Source organism: Botrytis byssoidea (genome assembly GCF_014898295.1).
Source record: "Botrytis byssoidea strain MUCL 94 chromosome Unknown BBYS_026, whole genome shotgun sequence".
Lineage (NCBI taxonomy): Eukaryota > Fungi > Ascomycota > Leotiomycetes > Helotiales > Sclerotiniaceae > Botrytis > Botrytis byssoidea.
In genome coordinates this window covers 310,151-323,445 of record NW_024065867.1, presented here as the reverse complement: position 1 = coordinate 323,445, position 13,295 = coordinate 310,151, and the positions used below count along the sequence as shown (strand labels likewise).

Below are 13,295 nucleotides of genomic sequence, written 5' to 3'. Positions count from 1 at the left end.
TATGTCAGCTTGTCTAGCCGCTTATCCTTGATACACTTGTTGCTATACGCATCTTTTTTCTTTTTCGAGTGAAATAAAAAGTAGCCCTTCGTCCTGCTTTGTGGCAATTCATAAGTAGTACTTTCATATATTCAAACATTCAAATACTTGTTTACTTCTTTCTACCTACACTTTAATACCTTTTGCTGGTATCACATCGCATTGAATCAACTTAGTCATACTCCAATTACATACTTGATGACTACAATGTATGTATCAAGGGTATCTACAAGACCCCTCTCAAATCAATCAGCAGCTCAGCTATCAAAAGCTGTAGCTTTCTTTGCTCAATCATATGGGTTGTCGAACGCATGTACTGCACATGTACCATCAAGAAGAGCATTCACATCTGCTTCGAAAATCCAAGTAATGGGAAGAGATCTCTTTCCAGAACCTGAACATGGACAAATTAAGAGAACGGAACCTGCCTGGCCCCATCCACCGTATGTCTTTCCAACATTGCTTTGAGTTTTCGGGTCGAAAGCAGAATACTAATATCAAAATAGCTATACCGCCGAACAAATGCGTAGTAAGGTCTACTTTGCACATCGCAAACCTCGAGATTTCTCCGATCGTGTCGCATTGGGAATGGTCCGTTTCCTGAGATGGTGTACGGATTTTGCAACGGGATATAAACATAATGTTGAAGAACCCAAGAAAGCATCCGATAGTAATGCACTTACGGCTACAAAACCATATCAGATGAGTGAGCGGAAGTGGCTGATTCGTTATGTGTTTTTGGAATCGGTGGCAGGAGTGCCCGGAATGGTGGCAGGTATGTTGAGACATTTGAGGAGTCTGAGGGGGTTGAAGAGAGATAATGGTTGGATTGAAACGTTGCTTGAAGAAGGTTTGTTTCCCCTGTCTTTGTATTAATTTTTTTGTTTTTCGGAGATCGATGGCTAATGTTTCAATTTTAGCATACAATGAACGCATGCACCTTCTTACCTTCCTTAAGATGTACGAACCCGGCATCTTCATGCGCACCATGATTCTTGGCGCCCAAGGCGTCTTCTTCAATTCCTTCTTCCTCTGCTACCTCTTTTCCCCCCGCACCTGTCATCGCTTCGTCGGCTATCTCGAAGAAGAAGCAGTCCTCACTTATACCCTCTCCATCCAAGATCTCGAAAATGGCCATCTTCCAAAGTGGGCGGATCCAAATTTCAAAGCCCCGGATTTGGCGGTCGAGTATTGGGGTATGCCGGAGGGAAATCGAAGCATGAGAGACTTACTGTATTATATTCGAGCGGATGAGGCGAAGCATAGGGAAGTTAATCACACGTTGGGAAACTTGAAGCAGGATGAGGATCCGAATCCGTTTGTGAGTGTGTATGGGAAGGAGAGAGAAGAAAAACCCGGAAAGGGAATTGAGAGTCTGAAGCCTTTGGGATGGGAGAGGGAAGAGGTTATTTAGGGGGTAGATTGAGGATGTGATTTTGTGATTGGGTTGGGTTTTGAGTTTATGGAAAACGGCGTTTTAAAGGAATGCGAAAAGAAAGGAAGATACCACTCTACTCTGTACATACTTGGGGGAGTACCATGGGCGTTTTTGTGCATACTTCATAGACAGGCATGGGAAATAGAGATAGATGCATTGTGTGGAAGAATCTTTGATTCACACTTTACTTGATTACATTAGATCATCAATCGCAAAATTGAAAATTAATTTACATCGCATTTCTCTCTCTCCCATGATTGATGTAATGTGATGCGAGATAGGATCTGTATCTACGCTTCACCAAAGTCTCAAGTGTAAGACTGGTATTATCGATCTGTTTATAAGTTTTGCCTAGGTGGTGTGTTTTGGGGTGGGTAGAGGTCGGTTCTTTGTGATGGGGTTCATCGGTGGGAGGCTTGGATTTGGGTTCGGCATTGGTTGTGTTGTTTGTCTTGTGTGGAATTTCTTGCCTGTCTTTCTTTGCTGAATTTGGGCGTTCATTTTTGGTTTCTTTCCTTTCTTTCCTGCGTTGTTTTCCCTTCTTCCCTTCTTGGGCTCATTGATGCGCTTCCCTCTGCTCAACGCTGAGTGCATGCATCGCTTTGCGCCTTGCGTCATCTTATACGAGATCCCCAGTATATCTTCTCTGCCCAATCTTCTCAGAAAAGGTAAAGAAGAAACAAACCCCCGCCAACAGCTCATCTCATCTCATCTCATCCCATACCATCGCATCGCATCACTCCACAGCCCCTATCCATCCCAAAATACATCAACATAATTCGCACCCCCAAGCGAGACCTCTAGCATCCATTCCAGAAAAAAAAGAACTCCCAAAATCATCGACGACCTGTATGGAAATACCCCACGATACCAATTCCCAGACCGACGATGCCGAGAACGCAGAGGGCGATGAGGAGAGCGCCGATGGCTTCCATGGTTCTTTTATTTTATCTTTTTTATCTTTGTTATGGTTTTGCTTTTGGGGTTTCTGGGAGGGGAGGGGAGAGGATCTTGAAGTCGGTAAATCTTCGGGAAGGAAAAGGGGGCGTGGGGCGTGAGGCGAGGGGTGAGGAGATCAAGGAGGAGGGAATTTGTTGTGTTGTGTGGTGTGTGATATTAAGAGGCAGTTTGGGAATATGTATTCCGGAGCTTCTTGAATCTTGATAGATAGAAGAGAGATAGATAGCTCCGAGACTGACTTTACGGAAAACAGACGGTCTCCTTTTTCTTTCTATGGATAGATAGTCCAGAGAGTAGGTAGGGAATCCAATCTCTTTATCAAGTAACCTTATATCAAATTTCCTAGATTTGGAGATCCCCCCCAAAATTAAGGATTGAAAAATATGGTTCTCTAACTTTCGATTCCCAAATGCCGTATTCGTATTATATGAGCACCGAGGAGTGATGAATACTATCTATACACATACATCGACTTTTTGCCTCTTTTATATTTATATATATATATCATATTTCTGAATCCGTAATCCCGTGCGTGGAAAGGAGTGCAGTGTGATGTGATGGATAGGTTATGATATTCATGAGTTTGGGGTTTGGATCAATCAATCAATAGACCCACAGCGGAGCGGGGAAATTGGCAATTATTGATGATTCAGGGTAATTATATAGAAGGATGTAATATATGGGTAAATCATCTCGTGTATTTTGTGGAAGAATTGGATGTTTTGGGGGGGTTGAGGTTTAGGAGGGTGTAGGAGTATTTGGTGTATAGGTTAAGAGTAGGAGATGGGGGACTGGGAGGATAGATTATGCTTGGTTTGCGTGTCTGTGCTGAGGGGGTACTAAAAGGGGTTGCGGTGGATGGATTTACGGTCTTTCTGTAAAGTTAATATTGATTTATCAGGTTCGTTATTCGGCGGTTTTAATCTCGCATTCGCGAATGTCATGGTAGTCATTTTGCCATCTGAAAAGTAAAATTTAAAATAACAGAGGGGTTTAAGAGGCGTTCAATTATTTACCGAAATTCATAGCTTATGGATAGAGATAGATATCAGGACTAGTGTTCGGCTATTTGGTTTTTTCTTTCTTTCGTTTTTCCTCGTTTTTATTATGTGTCTTCTTCGTGGGGGAACTCCAGAGATTAATAGATGGGAATCGGATTATTAGTAAAGGCGTGGGTACTAGTGGAAAGGTTCCTGGCTCGGAATGTTGTTACGTCTTGTGGGTGTTGGGCAGTACTGTGTTGGGAGTGAGAGAGGGAGATGAATGATGATCATGATCATGCTGGAGCGCACTCATTCTTTTGCGGATGTGAAGAGATAGGCTGCGCGAACAGAGAAATATAAACGGGTAGGGAAAGAAGCGATAGCACCAGTAGCTCTTGTGATGATATGTGATATTGATAGAGCGAGGAATGATTTAAATGGCATACGAGTGGTCGGTCGGTTGAAAAATCGAGATACTACTTTTCACAGGAAGAAGCAAGTGGAATACAAGTTAGTAATGCAGACCGACAAGTGTTCAAGTGATGTAATACTCAGAAGACGGTAAAAGGAGATGTGGCTATATAAGCAGGAAAAGAGTCTTGAGAATAGGGGACCACTAATATCATTCAAGCGTCCAAGACAAAGATAATGCCAATACAAACACATAAAGCATATCATTTATTACTAAGTTTCTTGCAATTTATGTATGTACTACAAGGCCTTTTCTCTTGGCCCCGAAAGTCTTTCAAACCTGTCAACGCTCATGACAAATGTTCCTCTACCACCAGTCATACTCCTCAAATGCTTCAGATATCCAACCATTTCTTTCAATGGTACCCTGGCAGTAATTTGGCGCTGCTGGCCAGGACTCGATGAATCAGTGCTGGCTCCCGACGCGAATGGATCTGGAGGAGTATAGACTCTTGAGATATCAATTGGTGCCAGCTCATTTTCTGCATCTTCTACATCACTGTCATTCTCAAGTGATAAGACATGACCACCACGAGCTGATGAAAGATCGTGCACAATTGCACCAAGGGACGATTCGTCGCAACTAATAACCACATTCATGACTGGTTCCATTAGTCCGATGGAGTTTGCTTGGAACGATTCTTTGAGAGCAGCTTGCACGGCATTTCTTGATGCAGAAGATAATGCGGCAGATGTGGTGTCGGAACCAAAGACATCCTCAACAGTATCAAACTTCAATAACACATGTGCAGAATGAAGAGGGAATGCACGACGTGGACCACGGGCTAGACCAGCAACAGCCCCATTGATTAATGCTGTATGAACTTCGCTGAGGGTCATATCGGAGGGGAGTGTCAGAGTTCCATCACCTCCATCATTCTTAGCAGATTTCGGGATGCGGATTGTGATTGTATTTCCATCAATATTCATGGTATGATCAGAATCTTCTAGCGGCTGCTCGTCGGGGCGGATACTAGCTTCGCAGCCTGCTTTTCCTTTTTTCCCAGCAACTTCACGATCAAATACACATTTGTGAGGTGGTGTTGGAGAAATTACACATTCCCGGTACCCGATTTCGATATTGCCCATGGTTGCCTTGGCTTTGAAATCATTCACGAGTCGATCCTTTGCGATCTCAAGATGTAGCTCGCCCATTCCACTCAACTGCATTTGCCCAGATTCTTCATCAATATTAACATGGAGACTTGGGTCTTCCCTCAATAAGAGCTGTAATATTTCAGCAACATTTTTTTCTTCGCTTAGACTGTGAGGCTCAATAGCGGCGAAAAATACTGGTGGAGGAACATTGATCGGTCTCAGTTGAAGAGTATTTAGAGGTGGTGGCGGGCCATTCTTTGGATGAGCACCTGTATATGACAATAAAGTGTCGCCTGTACGAGCGTATTTCAAGCCGGCAATAACGCCAATCTGGCCGGAGGGAATGTTTTGTATCTCTACCGCGTCAGATGCGTACATCTGTAACAGTCTTTGGGCTCTTTCTGAAACGTGAAGATTTGTGTTCCACAAGGTAGTGTTCCGCTTGACTGTACCGGAGTATACCCTGATGTAGACCAACACGCCGCGCCGAGGATCATTAACCACCTTGAAAGCAAGGGCACAAGCTTCGACCTGGGAAATGAGGGAAGTCCGCGCATTGGATTTTTTCGAGATATGTCTTGGTTGCGCCGCGGTAAGATCTAGCTTTCCGTGTAGAAGTTGAGATAGACTGCCATGAACGTTTCCAAGTCGAACTTCTGGGTCAGGCCTTTCGGTAGGGTTTGGCAGAAGATTGTTGATGGCATCAAGAAGCGGTTGAACACCGATATTCCGGAAACTAGCCCCAGCAAAGACAGGTATGAGTTTACCGGAACCATCGAGTACGCATTTTCGCAAACTCTTTGTAATGGCCGTCGATGATATAAGCAGACTGTCATCGTTACACTCCAGCCAGGTTTCAAGAAGCCCTTCATCAAATTCGCATAACGCTTCTACAAGCGCAGCTCGCGCTTTGGTGATTTCTTCAGCAAATTTAGGATTGTCTCTCTTCAGCTGATCAAGAGTGAAATGTTGAATTGATTTGCCATCCCCACCTTCTTCCCATTTTAGAGCACAAAGATTGACCGCATCACCGACTCCCATAAACTTTCCTTTCCCACCTTCCCACCATGGAATTTGACACACTGCAGGCCAGCCCCGGAGCCTCGAACCAATCTCTTTTACTGTTCTCGCGAAGGCAGCCCCTTCACGATCAAGCTTATTGACGAAAGCAATCCTAGGAATACTATAATTATTTGCCTGTTTCCATACTTTCTCTGTTTGAGCCTCAACTCCTGCCACACCATCAAGAATGCATACAGCACCATCAAGAATTCTCAAAGAACGAAGCACTTCGAACGTGAAATCCGCGTGCCCGGGAGTATCAATCAGATTGAGAGTATGCGATATGGATGATCGAGATGGGTCAGACGCTTTCGAGGATGTATCTTTCTCAGCTACAGGGGGCCAATGCATCGTAACGGCTGCGGACTGGATAGTGATACCTCTAGCTCTCTCGGCGGGGAGGAAGTCTGTGACGGTAGAACCATCATCAACGTCTGATAGATCTATTAGATTATATTCATGGTGATCATGTGACTAGTATAATCATACCTACCTCCTATGCGTCGAGTATAGCCACTGTAATAGAGCATACGCTCAGTAGTTGTCGTTTTGCCCTTTTGAAATCAGAAAAATTATCAGACGAGACCAATGAAACTTACTGCATCGATATGAGCTATGATGCCAATATTTCGAGTTGTCTTTGTTAACGCTTCATGACTTTCGGTTTGCTGGGAATTATAACGAATGAATGCATTCAATTGATTAGACCTAGCCAGACAAGGTCGTGAAACTTGTGTCAAGTATCGATGCCATACTCGACACCCTCTTTTTGATACCAACAAGACCATCCCCTCAATAATTGAAGATATAAATGCTCTTCGCACTATAATTTCAGACGCCCAAAGGAGAATAATGATGGATTACTAATTTGTGCCTGAGGCTCGAAGTTCAACGGCGGAATAAGCCAGACGACGGAGCGGCCGAACCTGGGAACTCTTCTCAATACCTACCTACTTCAGCGGAAGCTCTAATCAACCTGGATTGATTGTTTGATTTGCCGTCTTTCTACATGTTTTCTACGAGTTTATGAAATACCCAGATGCACCAGTTCAAATACAAAAGTTCTTTTTGATCCAATAATTGCTACGTTCTTATTTTGTTGACTCTAGCTTATCGTCTTACATACTAAAGGGTCGCGCCATTCATCATCATGGATTATTCTGCCTCGATCAATGATGCAGATAATCCTGCGGGTGCTTCTCCTTGGGGATCCTCCCCCACTGGCTCACCACAGCATCCAAAAACCAGCACATTTCCACCCAGAGATATTGTGTCACCGACACCGTATAACCCGGATCAACAAGGCGGTGCAGGCTATTCGCAAGAAGATATAATGGGGACTGGAGGTTTCAATCGACCCGATAGCAGTGGCGGTGCATCGCTTTCTGATGCCGAAAGTCGCAGACCTGACACTGTTGAATCAAGTCAAAGCGAGGCCGAGGCACAGCAAGGTTTTGCACAATATCAACAGCAATCAGCTCCACAGCAACAGTATCCAGCGGGCCAACATAGGCCGGAACCTCAGAGATATCATCACTCTACTGCGCGACAAGGGCACCATCCCCCGGCACCTCATTATAAGCTGCAAGCAAAAATCACTGGACTGGAGCGCACCGGGAGGAAAGACCCTATCTTGCGATTTGATGTACACGTAAGTCATCGGTCAAGAGATGTGTAGCTGTGGTCTTGGCTAACTGACTGTGTAGACCAATCTTCCAAAATTTAGAACAACACAATTTCGCGATGTCCGACGAACGCATTCCGAATTCATCAAGTTAGCAGATCATTTAATATCCTCAAATCCGGAAGCTATAGTTCCTGCAGTTCCTCCCGCGTTAACATCTGCTGGTGCTGGCACTGATGAGGATGAAGCGCGCGTTAAAGCTTCTCTCCAAAGATGGCTCAATTATGTTTGCTCCAATGACGTATTAATGAGGGATGATGAGATGGTTCTGTTTGTTGAGAGCGATTTTGGATACAGCCCAATGCTGAAGCGAAAGCAACCAGCTACTGGAGTTCGCCGAAGAGTTATCAAGCAATTTGCACCTCCGCCCGATGATACGCCAGAATTACAAGATGCAAGGCCGGTGGTGAAGCTCTTTTACCTAGGAACGATGGATGCAGGTCACAAGGTAGACAAATTGGTCAAAGCAAGACGAGGTAGGTTGTCACATGACAGTTGTATATCCAAATACTAATGTGTAAACAGGTCTTGGTTTAGCGGAGTCCGATTTCGGTGTCAAATTGGGCGCAATGAATATCCAAGAGCCTCACCAAGGCCTTGCTAATGCATACCGTAAGCTTGGAAAGACAATCCAAAGTACAGGAGATTTCCATGCAGCACAAGGTACTGCTGAAGCCACAACCATAGGTGATCCTCTTCAGTATCACTCTCAAGATTCATTTATTGTCAAAGAAACTCTCACAAACCGACACATACTTCTGCGCGAGTTACTACAGGCTCAGCAATTAACCCGAAGCAAGCTCAATGCTGCAGACCGCTTAAAGGCCAGCTCATCTGTCCGAAGGGAAAAGGTTGATGAAGCCATATCAGCACTTGATGAAGCACGCAGCAATGAAGTCTATCTTCACAATAAAACCCAACGTGTCACAGCAAACTTATTACTTGAACAACGAAGATGGTTCGCTCGGACTGCTGCAGATCTAAGATTAAGCATTCGAGAATATGTGATTCGTGAAATTGAAGCGGAGCGACGGACGCTGGCGACCTTGGAAAGCATTAGACCTGATATACGAGCGATCGATTCTTCTGGTGGACTTAGCCGGTTGGGTAGGGAATCACACCCCGCAGCAAGGAGAGCCAGTCTTGCAGCCAGTCAAGGTCCCAAAGGTGATTCGTGGTCTGGTGTTCCAAGACGCCCCGATGGACTTAGCCGGAGTATTTCAGGCAGTTTTATGTCTACTCCCGACGGCGCAAATGGCGAAGAAGAAGGCGTGGGTCGTGATAGGTCGCTCAGTGGCAGCACTGGTGGATTGCCGGGCTTAAAAGAAGAAGATGACGAGGACCGAGTTGATGCAAGAAATGCGGCGTCGAGATTGGCTAATGTTCTATGAAGTGGTCTATTGCCGAGAATTCTTCTTAGCAAGAAACTTTTCCGGTATTATGATCCGAGAAAAGGACCCTGGTCACACCCATTGTATCACCCCAAATCTGTATCGTTCATGCAAAGTGTATGCAATACAATAATTTTTGTGCGACTTTATCCGTTAAGCTACTGGCATCATGTATGTTTTTGATACTACTTGAGAATATTTGACAAGATCATTTGGGTACCATCCAAAATGGCCAGGTAGGTTCCCTCACCGCTTAAGTAGATGCTTGCTTCTCGTAGTTTAGTATGCACCCATTGCATATATATCACTTAAAAATGAGCCGCAAATCCGCTAGACCCTTGAAAAGTTTCCAGGGCTCCCGGTTAAATGCATATACGCCTTTTAGTATCTTTCGCTAATCAAGATGATTACATTAATTATATTACATTACATTACCTTACATTACCCTTGTGAATGGATAAGCAAGCCCAAAATCAATCCGAACCAGGCCTTTGGTTCGTACAACACCCAACGACACTCCTCTGAAAAGTAGATTTCCTTGTATCATATTAAACATGTGCCACAAGATTCATTGAAAACAATTTGATAAGCTTTTCTGTATCACATATCTAATTTCTTCAGACTCTTGAATTTTAAGAGAACATGCAGCAGCTTTAGCCACGTCACAGAAACTCTCTCAACGACCAAAGGTTACGATCTACCCTCTCATCATATCATCCTCTCCAGTAGGATCAAAACATCAATCTACCACCCGGAATTAAAAAATGCGACGTTGTGGAGGGAGAATGCATTTCTACACAACATCAGGCATACGGGCCGTGTTCTTCCGAAGAGGGGCATAATAAGCTATCTAATAATCTAACTCTTCTTGTCTTTGTATCCAAGTACTTGATTTTTCTTACTTTTTCTTGACTCCCCTTCGGATACTTGCTCTTTTTCAGCTTGGGTTGAACATCCATTCGCTGCTCCTCAATTCACCATTGCCACCTCAATTCTGCATGAAAGTGGGTTTCTTCGAATAAAGATTAGGAAATGCGAAAAATTACCCAGTGTGTGTGTCATGACGAACTTGGTATCACATCTTGGCTCTGCTTATCGGCGTAAAATATTCAATATCGCCGTTTACGAATATTCCTATCAGTATTATGCCATTCCTGATACATCCACCAGCCTTACCGAATTTTCATGAATTCGAGGAATGCGCCATCCAGGATATCAATATCTCTATCAACTTTTTTCATCACAAAAGAACCCATCAAACGGGTAAATCGACGATCGAGAAGAGTTCTGTGGTGATTGCACCGATACTCCGATGTTAATCTAATAAGGTTGGGAAGAATCTGGGGTATGGAGGAAAATGATTGTCCGTGTTTGAAGTTTGGTGACGACTAATCACGTATCATCTAGGGAAATCAATGCTCCATTAAGTTTCTCCACTCTCTCATAGATGCGAATGGAGCTGTGGGATTGGTTGTATTCGACGTCTTATCGGACCCAGGCCTCTAATATCTTTATATCCGGCATGTATAATGTATTGTTGACTTTTCAAGACATTAGTTGATATGTACGTCTTGTCACTTCAACGATGTACGCTGCACACCGATAAACAACGCAAAGTAATGGGCGATGTACCAGTTACTAGGATAAGCGTCAAGTGAGGGGCCGGAACATACTTCTGGCCACACAGCTATCTTCAACATCTAGCTACAGCAAGATATCCGGCAATGTTGTATCTTTTATCTGCCGTTACACCTCATACGATCTTTTCAGGATCTTCAATATTTGGATATACATGAAATAAAGTATATTTCACTCCAATCGCGGAGGTACCTAATACAAAGGTCCGACTCCGCTGGAAGCACAGAATTCAATGAAGATGTGGTGTGCTTCCGTGCCTGCGTCTGCAGGGTACAGATGCATGGGATATACACATGTCCGCAACATTCCAGTGGATTGATTGTTGCTGAGTATACTGCGCAATGGATAGCAACATGATAGATTAGGTATTTGCATGATAGATGTCTTGCAATCGAAATGAATCATGATAGAGTAGATAGCTACAAGCTATGTGACTTGACAAGGAGAGCGCCAATCTCTCCTCCAGGGGAAGAAGGTAAACGGTATAAGTTTGGGGGTTTACTTTGGAGAGTGCGAAAATAGAAGAATTTATTAAGCCCCCACGCTTTTCTTTCTTGATCAGAGCAATAAGAGGATATTTTTGTTACCTCATATCTTTGATATCACACAGAGCAATCTCAAATGGCGCCAGCTTACAATGAAAATGTGATGAACGTGGAGGTCATATCCCACGTCAGTAATAAGTCTAGCATTCTTAGTAGCGTTCTACACGGAATACAAGATGTGAGATTGGTAAGAAGAACCCATCCCACTTATACTCAGACACCTATAAATATATCAAGAGCACCCCAATTGACTTTGAAGATTTAGGAAGTTCGTAATATCACCGAACCTCTTGTCGGAGAACTCCAAGTCCAGATCAAATCGACTGGCATCTGCGGCTCTGATGTAAGCTACTACAAGAAGTTCGCTAATGGCGACTTATGTGCTTGTGCACCTCTATCTCTTGGTCATGAAGCTTCAGGTGTGGTTGTAGGGATCGGACCACAAGTTAATGGCTTTGCTATTGGAGACCGAGTCGCCCTTGAGGTGGGCATATCATGTGGTCAATGTGATATCTGTAGAAAAGGAAGATATAACCTTTGCAAGAAGATGAGATTCAGGAGTAGTGCAAAAAGTGTACCTCATTTTCAGGGGACATTGCAAGAGAGGATCAATCACCCAGCTGTTTGGTGTCACAAGTATGTTCTCAAAGTCTATGAAGGCAACTGTAGCAAAGCAGCAAATCAGCAAATCAGCAAAGCAGCTTACTGATCTTTCATTCAGGCTTCCGGATCATATCTCATTCGACGCTGCTGCACTTTTGGAACCACTCTCCGTGGCAATTCATTCTGTGAATCGAGCAGCACCTACACCTGGATCCACAGCCGTTGTCATCGGAGTAAGTCATTGCTTTAAGAAATCCCCATGCATCACCGATTTTACTCAATTAGTTTTAATCACTTGCTAAAAATATAACCAGGCTGGAGCAGTAGGCCTCCTCGTCGCTGCCATGGCTCGTCAATCTGGCTGTCCTATTGTATCGATAACCGACATCTCCGCGAACCGGGTCCAATACGCCCTCGACCATGGTTTCGCTACCCACGGATACGTGATTCCTCCTTCTAGCTCCAACTCCAGCGCTCTCTCCACTGCTTCCTCCTCGGGAACATCCACGCCTTCTTTAGCTTCAGGAACCACGACACCTATCTCTTCCTATACCACCATCTCCGATCGTCTCAACTCTGCAAAGTGCACTGCTTCAGACATCCTCTCCATTTCATCCCCAGATGATATTCTCGCCGAAGACGACCACGAAGGCGCTGACGTAACTTTTGAATGCACCGGTAAGGAAATTTGCATGCAAACCGCCATCTACAGCACCAAACCGGGTGGAAAAGTAATCATGGTCGGCATGGGAACACCCATCCAAACGCTCCCTCTCTCCGCTGCTCATCTCCGCGAAGTAGATATCCTAGGCGTCTTCAGATACGCAAATACGTATCCAACCGGTATCAGAATGTTAGGTGCTAGCGGAAAGAAAGGAGGTCTTCCGAGCTTGGACAACATGGTTACGCATCGATTTAAAGGTCTCGGAAATGCGAAGCAAGCATTTGAGTTGGCGGGGAAGACGACGGATGAGCACGGGGATCTTATCTTAAAGGTGGTTATCGAGGTATAGAAGCATACAAGCGGAAACAATGGAGTTATTTGACCTTTGTGGGAATATAATGAATTTCTCTTCTGTTCTTTTCTTAAATACACGATTTAGTAAGCTTTTGAAAGGTCAATCTGGGAAAGTGGTTGAAGGGATGGAATTTGGTGTTTTGCTGTGAAAGAAAGATATCTGGTATTGGGTTGGCGTCATGCTATGAAGCTGGAGATGGATAGATCAAGCAAATTTGCAATTCAATTGATAAATTCAAATTTCGGCTCATGTTGATAACATATTACTTAGACTAAACCTCAAGCACACGTGAGATCAATACTCTTTTCCTAAATGGGTACTCAAACTCGCTTCAAATATTAAGATTTTTAGAAAGCATTTGGTT

At 44.1% G+C, this 13,295-nt stretch overlaps 5 protein-coding genes across 5 annotated transcripts; 3 read left to right on the top strand and 2 right to left on the bottom strand.

Moving 5' to 3' along the window:
• The first annotated feature begins 70 nt into the window (after positions 1 to 70).
• Positions 71 to 1,717, top strand: EAE97_010226 (uncharacterized protein). The gene is made up of 3 exons (XM_038880741.1): positions 71 to 482; positions 546 to 889; positions 960 to 1,717. The coding sequence occupies exons 1-3, from the start codon at positions 238 to 240 to the stop codon at positions 1,451 to 1,453; spliced, it is 1,083 nt and encodes a 360-aa protein (XP_038728451.1). The 5' UTR covers positions 71 to 237; the 3' UTR covers positions 1,454 to 1,717.
• A 111-nt stretch (positions 1,718 to 1,828) lies between these two features.
• Positions 1,829 to 2,095, bottom strand: EAE97_010225 (uncharacterized protein; the record flags this gene model as incomplete). Its single annotated transcript, XM_038880740.1, has 1 exon — positions 1,829 to 2,095. One exon carries the CDS (start codon positions 2,093 to 2,095, stop codon positions 1,829 to 1,831), a length of 267 nt encoding a protein of 88 aa, XP_038728450.1.
• Positions 2,096 to 4,131: 2,036 nt separating this feature from the next.
• On the bottom strand, positions 4,132 to 6,839 carry EAE97_010224 (uncharacterized protein; the record flags this gene model as incomplete). The annotated part of the gene is made up of 3 exons (XM_038880739.1): positions 4,132 to 6,485; positions 6,545 to 6,605; positions 6,651 to 6,839. 3 exons carry the CDS (start codon positions 6,837 to 6,839, stop codon positions 4,132 to 4,134), a joined length of 2,604 nt encoding a protein of 867 aa, XP_038728449.1.
• Positions 6,840 to 7,201: 362 nt separating this feature from the next.
• EAE97_010223 (uncharacterized protein) lies at positions 7,202 to 9,126 on the top strand (the record flags this gene model as incomplete). The annotated part of the gene is made up of 3 exons (XM_038880738.1): positions 7,202 to 7,702; positions 7,758 to 8,211; positions 8,261 to 9,126. The coding sequence occupies 3 exons, from the start codon at positions 7,202 to 7,204 to the stop codon at positions 9,124 to 9,126; spliced, it is 1,821 nt and encodes a 606-aa protein (XP_038728448.1).
• A 950-nt stretch (positions 9,127 to 10,076) lies between these two features.
• Positions 10,077 to 13,250, top strand: EAE97_010222 (uncharacterized protein). Its single transcript, XM_038880737.1, has 5 exons — positions 10,077 to 10,471; positions 10,534 to 11,496; positions 11,575 to 11,945; positions 12,031 to 12,145; positions 12,227 to 13,250. The coding sequence occupies exons 2-5, from the start codon at positions 11,386 to 11,388 to the stop codon at positions 12,923 to 12,925; spliced, it is 1,296 nt and encodes a 431-aa protein (XP_038728447.1). The 5' UTR covers positions 10,077 to 10,471; positions 10,534 to 11,385; the 3' UTR covers positions 12,926 to 13,250.
• The last annotated feature ends 45 nt before the right edge of the window (positions 13,251 to 13,295 follow it).

Excerpts from the sequence above, each read along its gene's own strand:
- EAE97_010226 (XM_038880741.1), top strand. The coding sequence starts at position 238 with ATGACTACAATGTATGTATCAAGGGTATCTACAAGACCCCTCTCAAAT. Across the intron at positions 483-545 it reads CCTGCCTGGCCCCATCCACC|CTATACCGCCGAACAAATGC; the intron begins GTATGTCTTTCC and ends ATATCAAAATAG. Across the intron at positions 890-959 it reads TGAAACGTTGCTTGAAGAAG|CATACAATGAACGCATGCAC; the intron begins GTTTGTTTCCCC and ends TTTCAATTTTAG.
- EAE97_010222 (XM_038880737.1), top strand. The coding sequence starts at position 11,386 with ATGGCGCCAGCTTACAATGAAAATGTGATGAACGTGGAGGTCATATCC. Across the intron at positions 11,946-12,030 it reads CCAGCTGTTTGGTGTCACAA|GCTTCCGGATCATATCTCAT; the intron begins GTATGTTCTCAA and ends TCTTTCATTCAG. Across the intron at positions 12,146-12,226 it reads CCACAGCCGTTGTCATCGGA|GCTGGAGCAGTAGGCCTCCT; the intron begins GTAAGTCATTGC and ends AAATATAACCAG.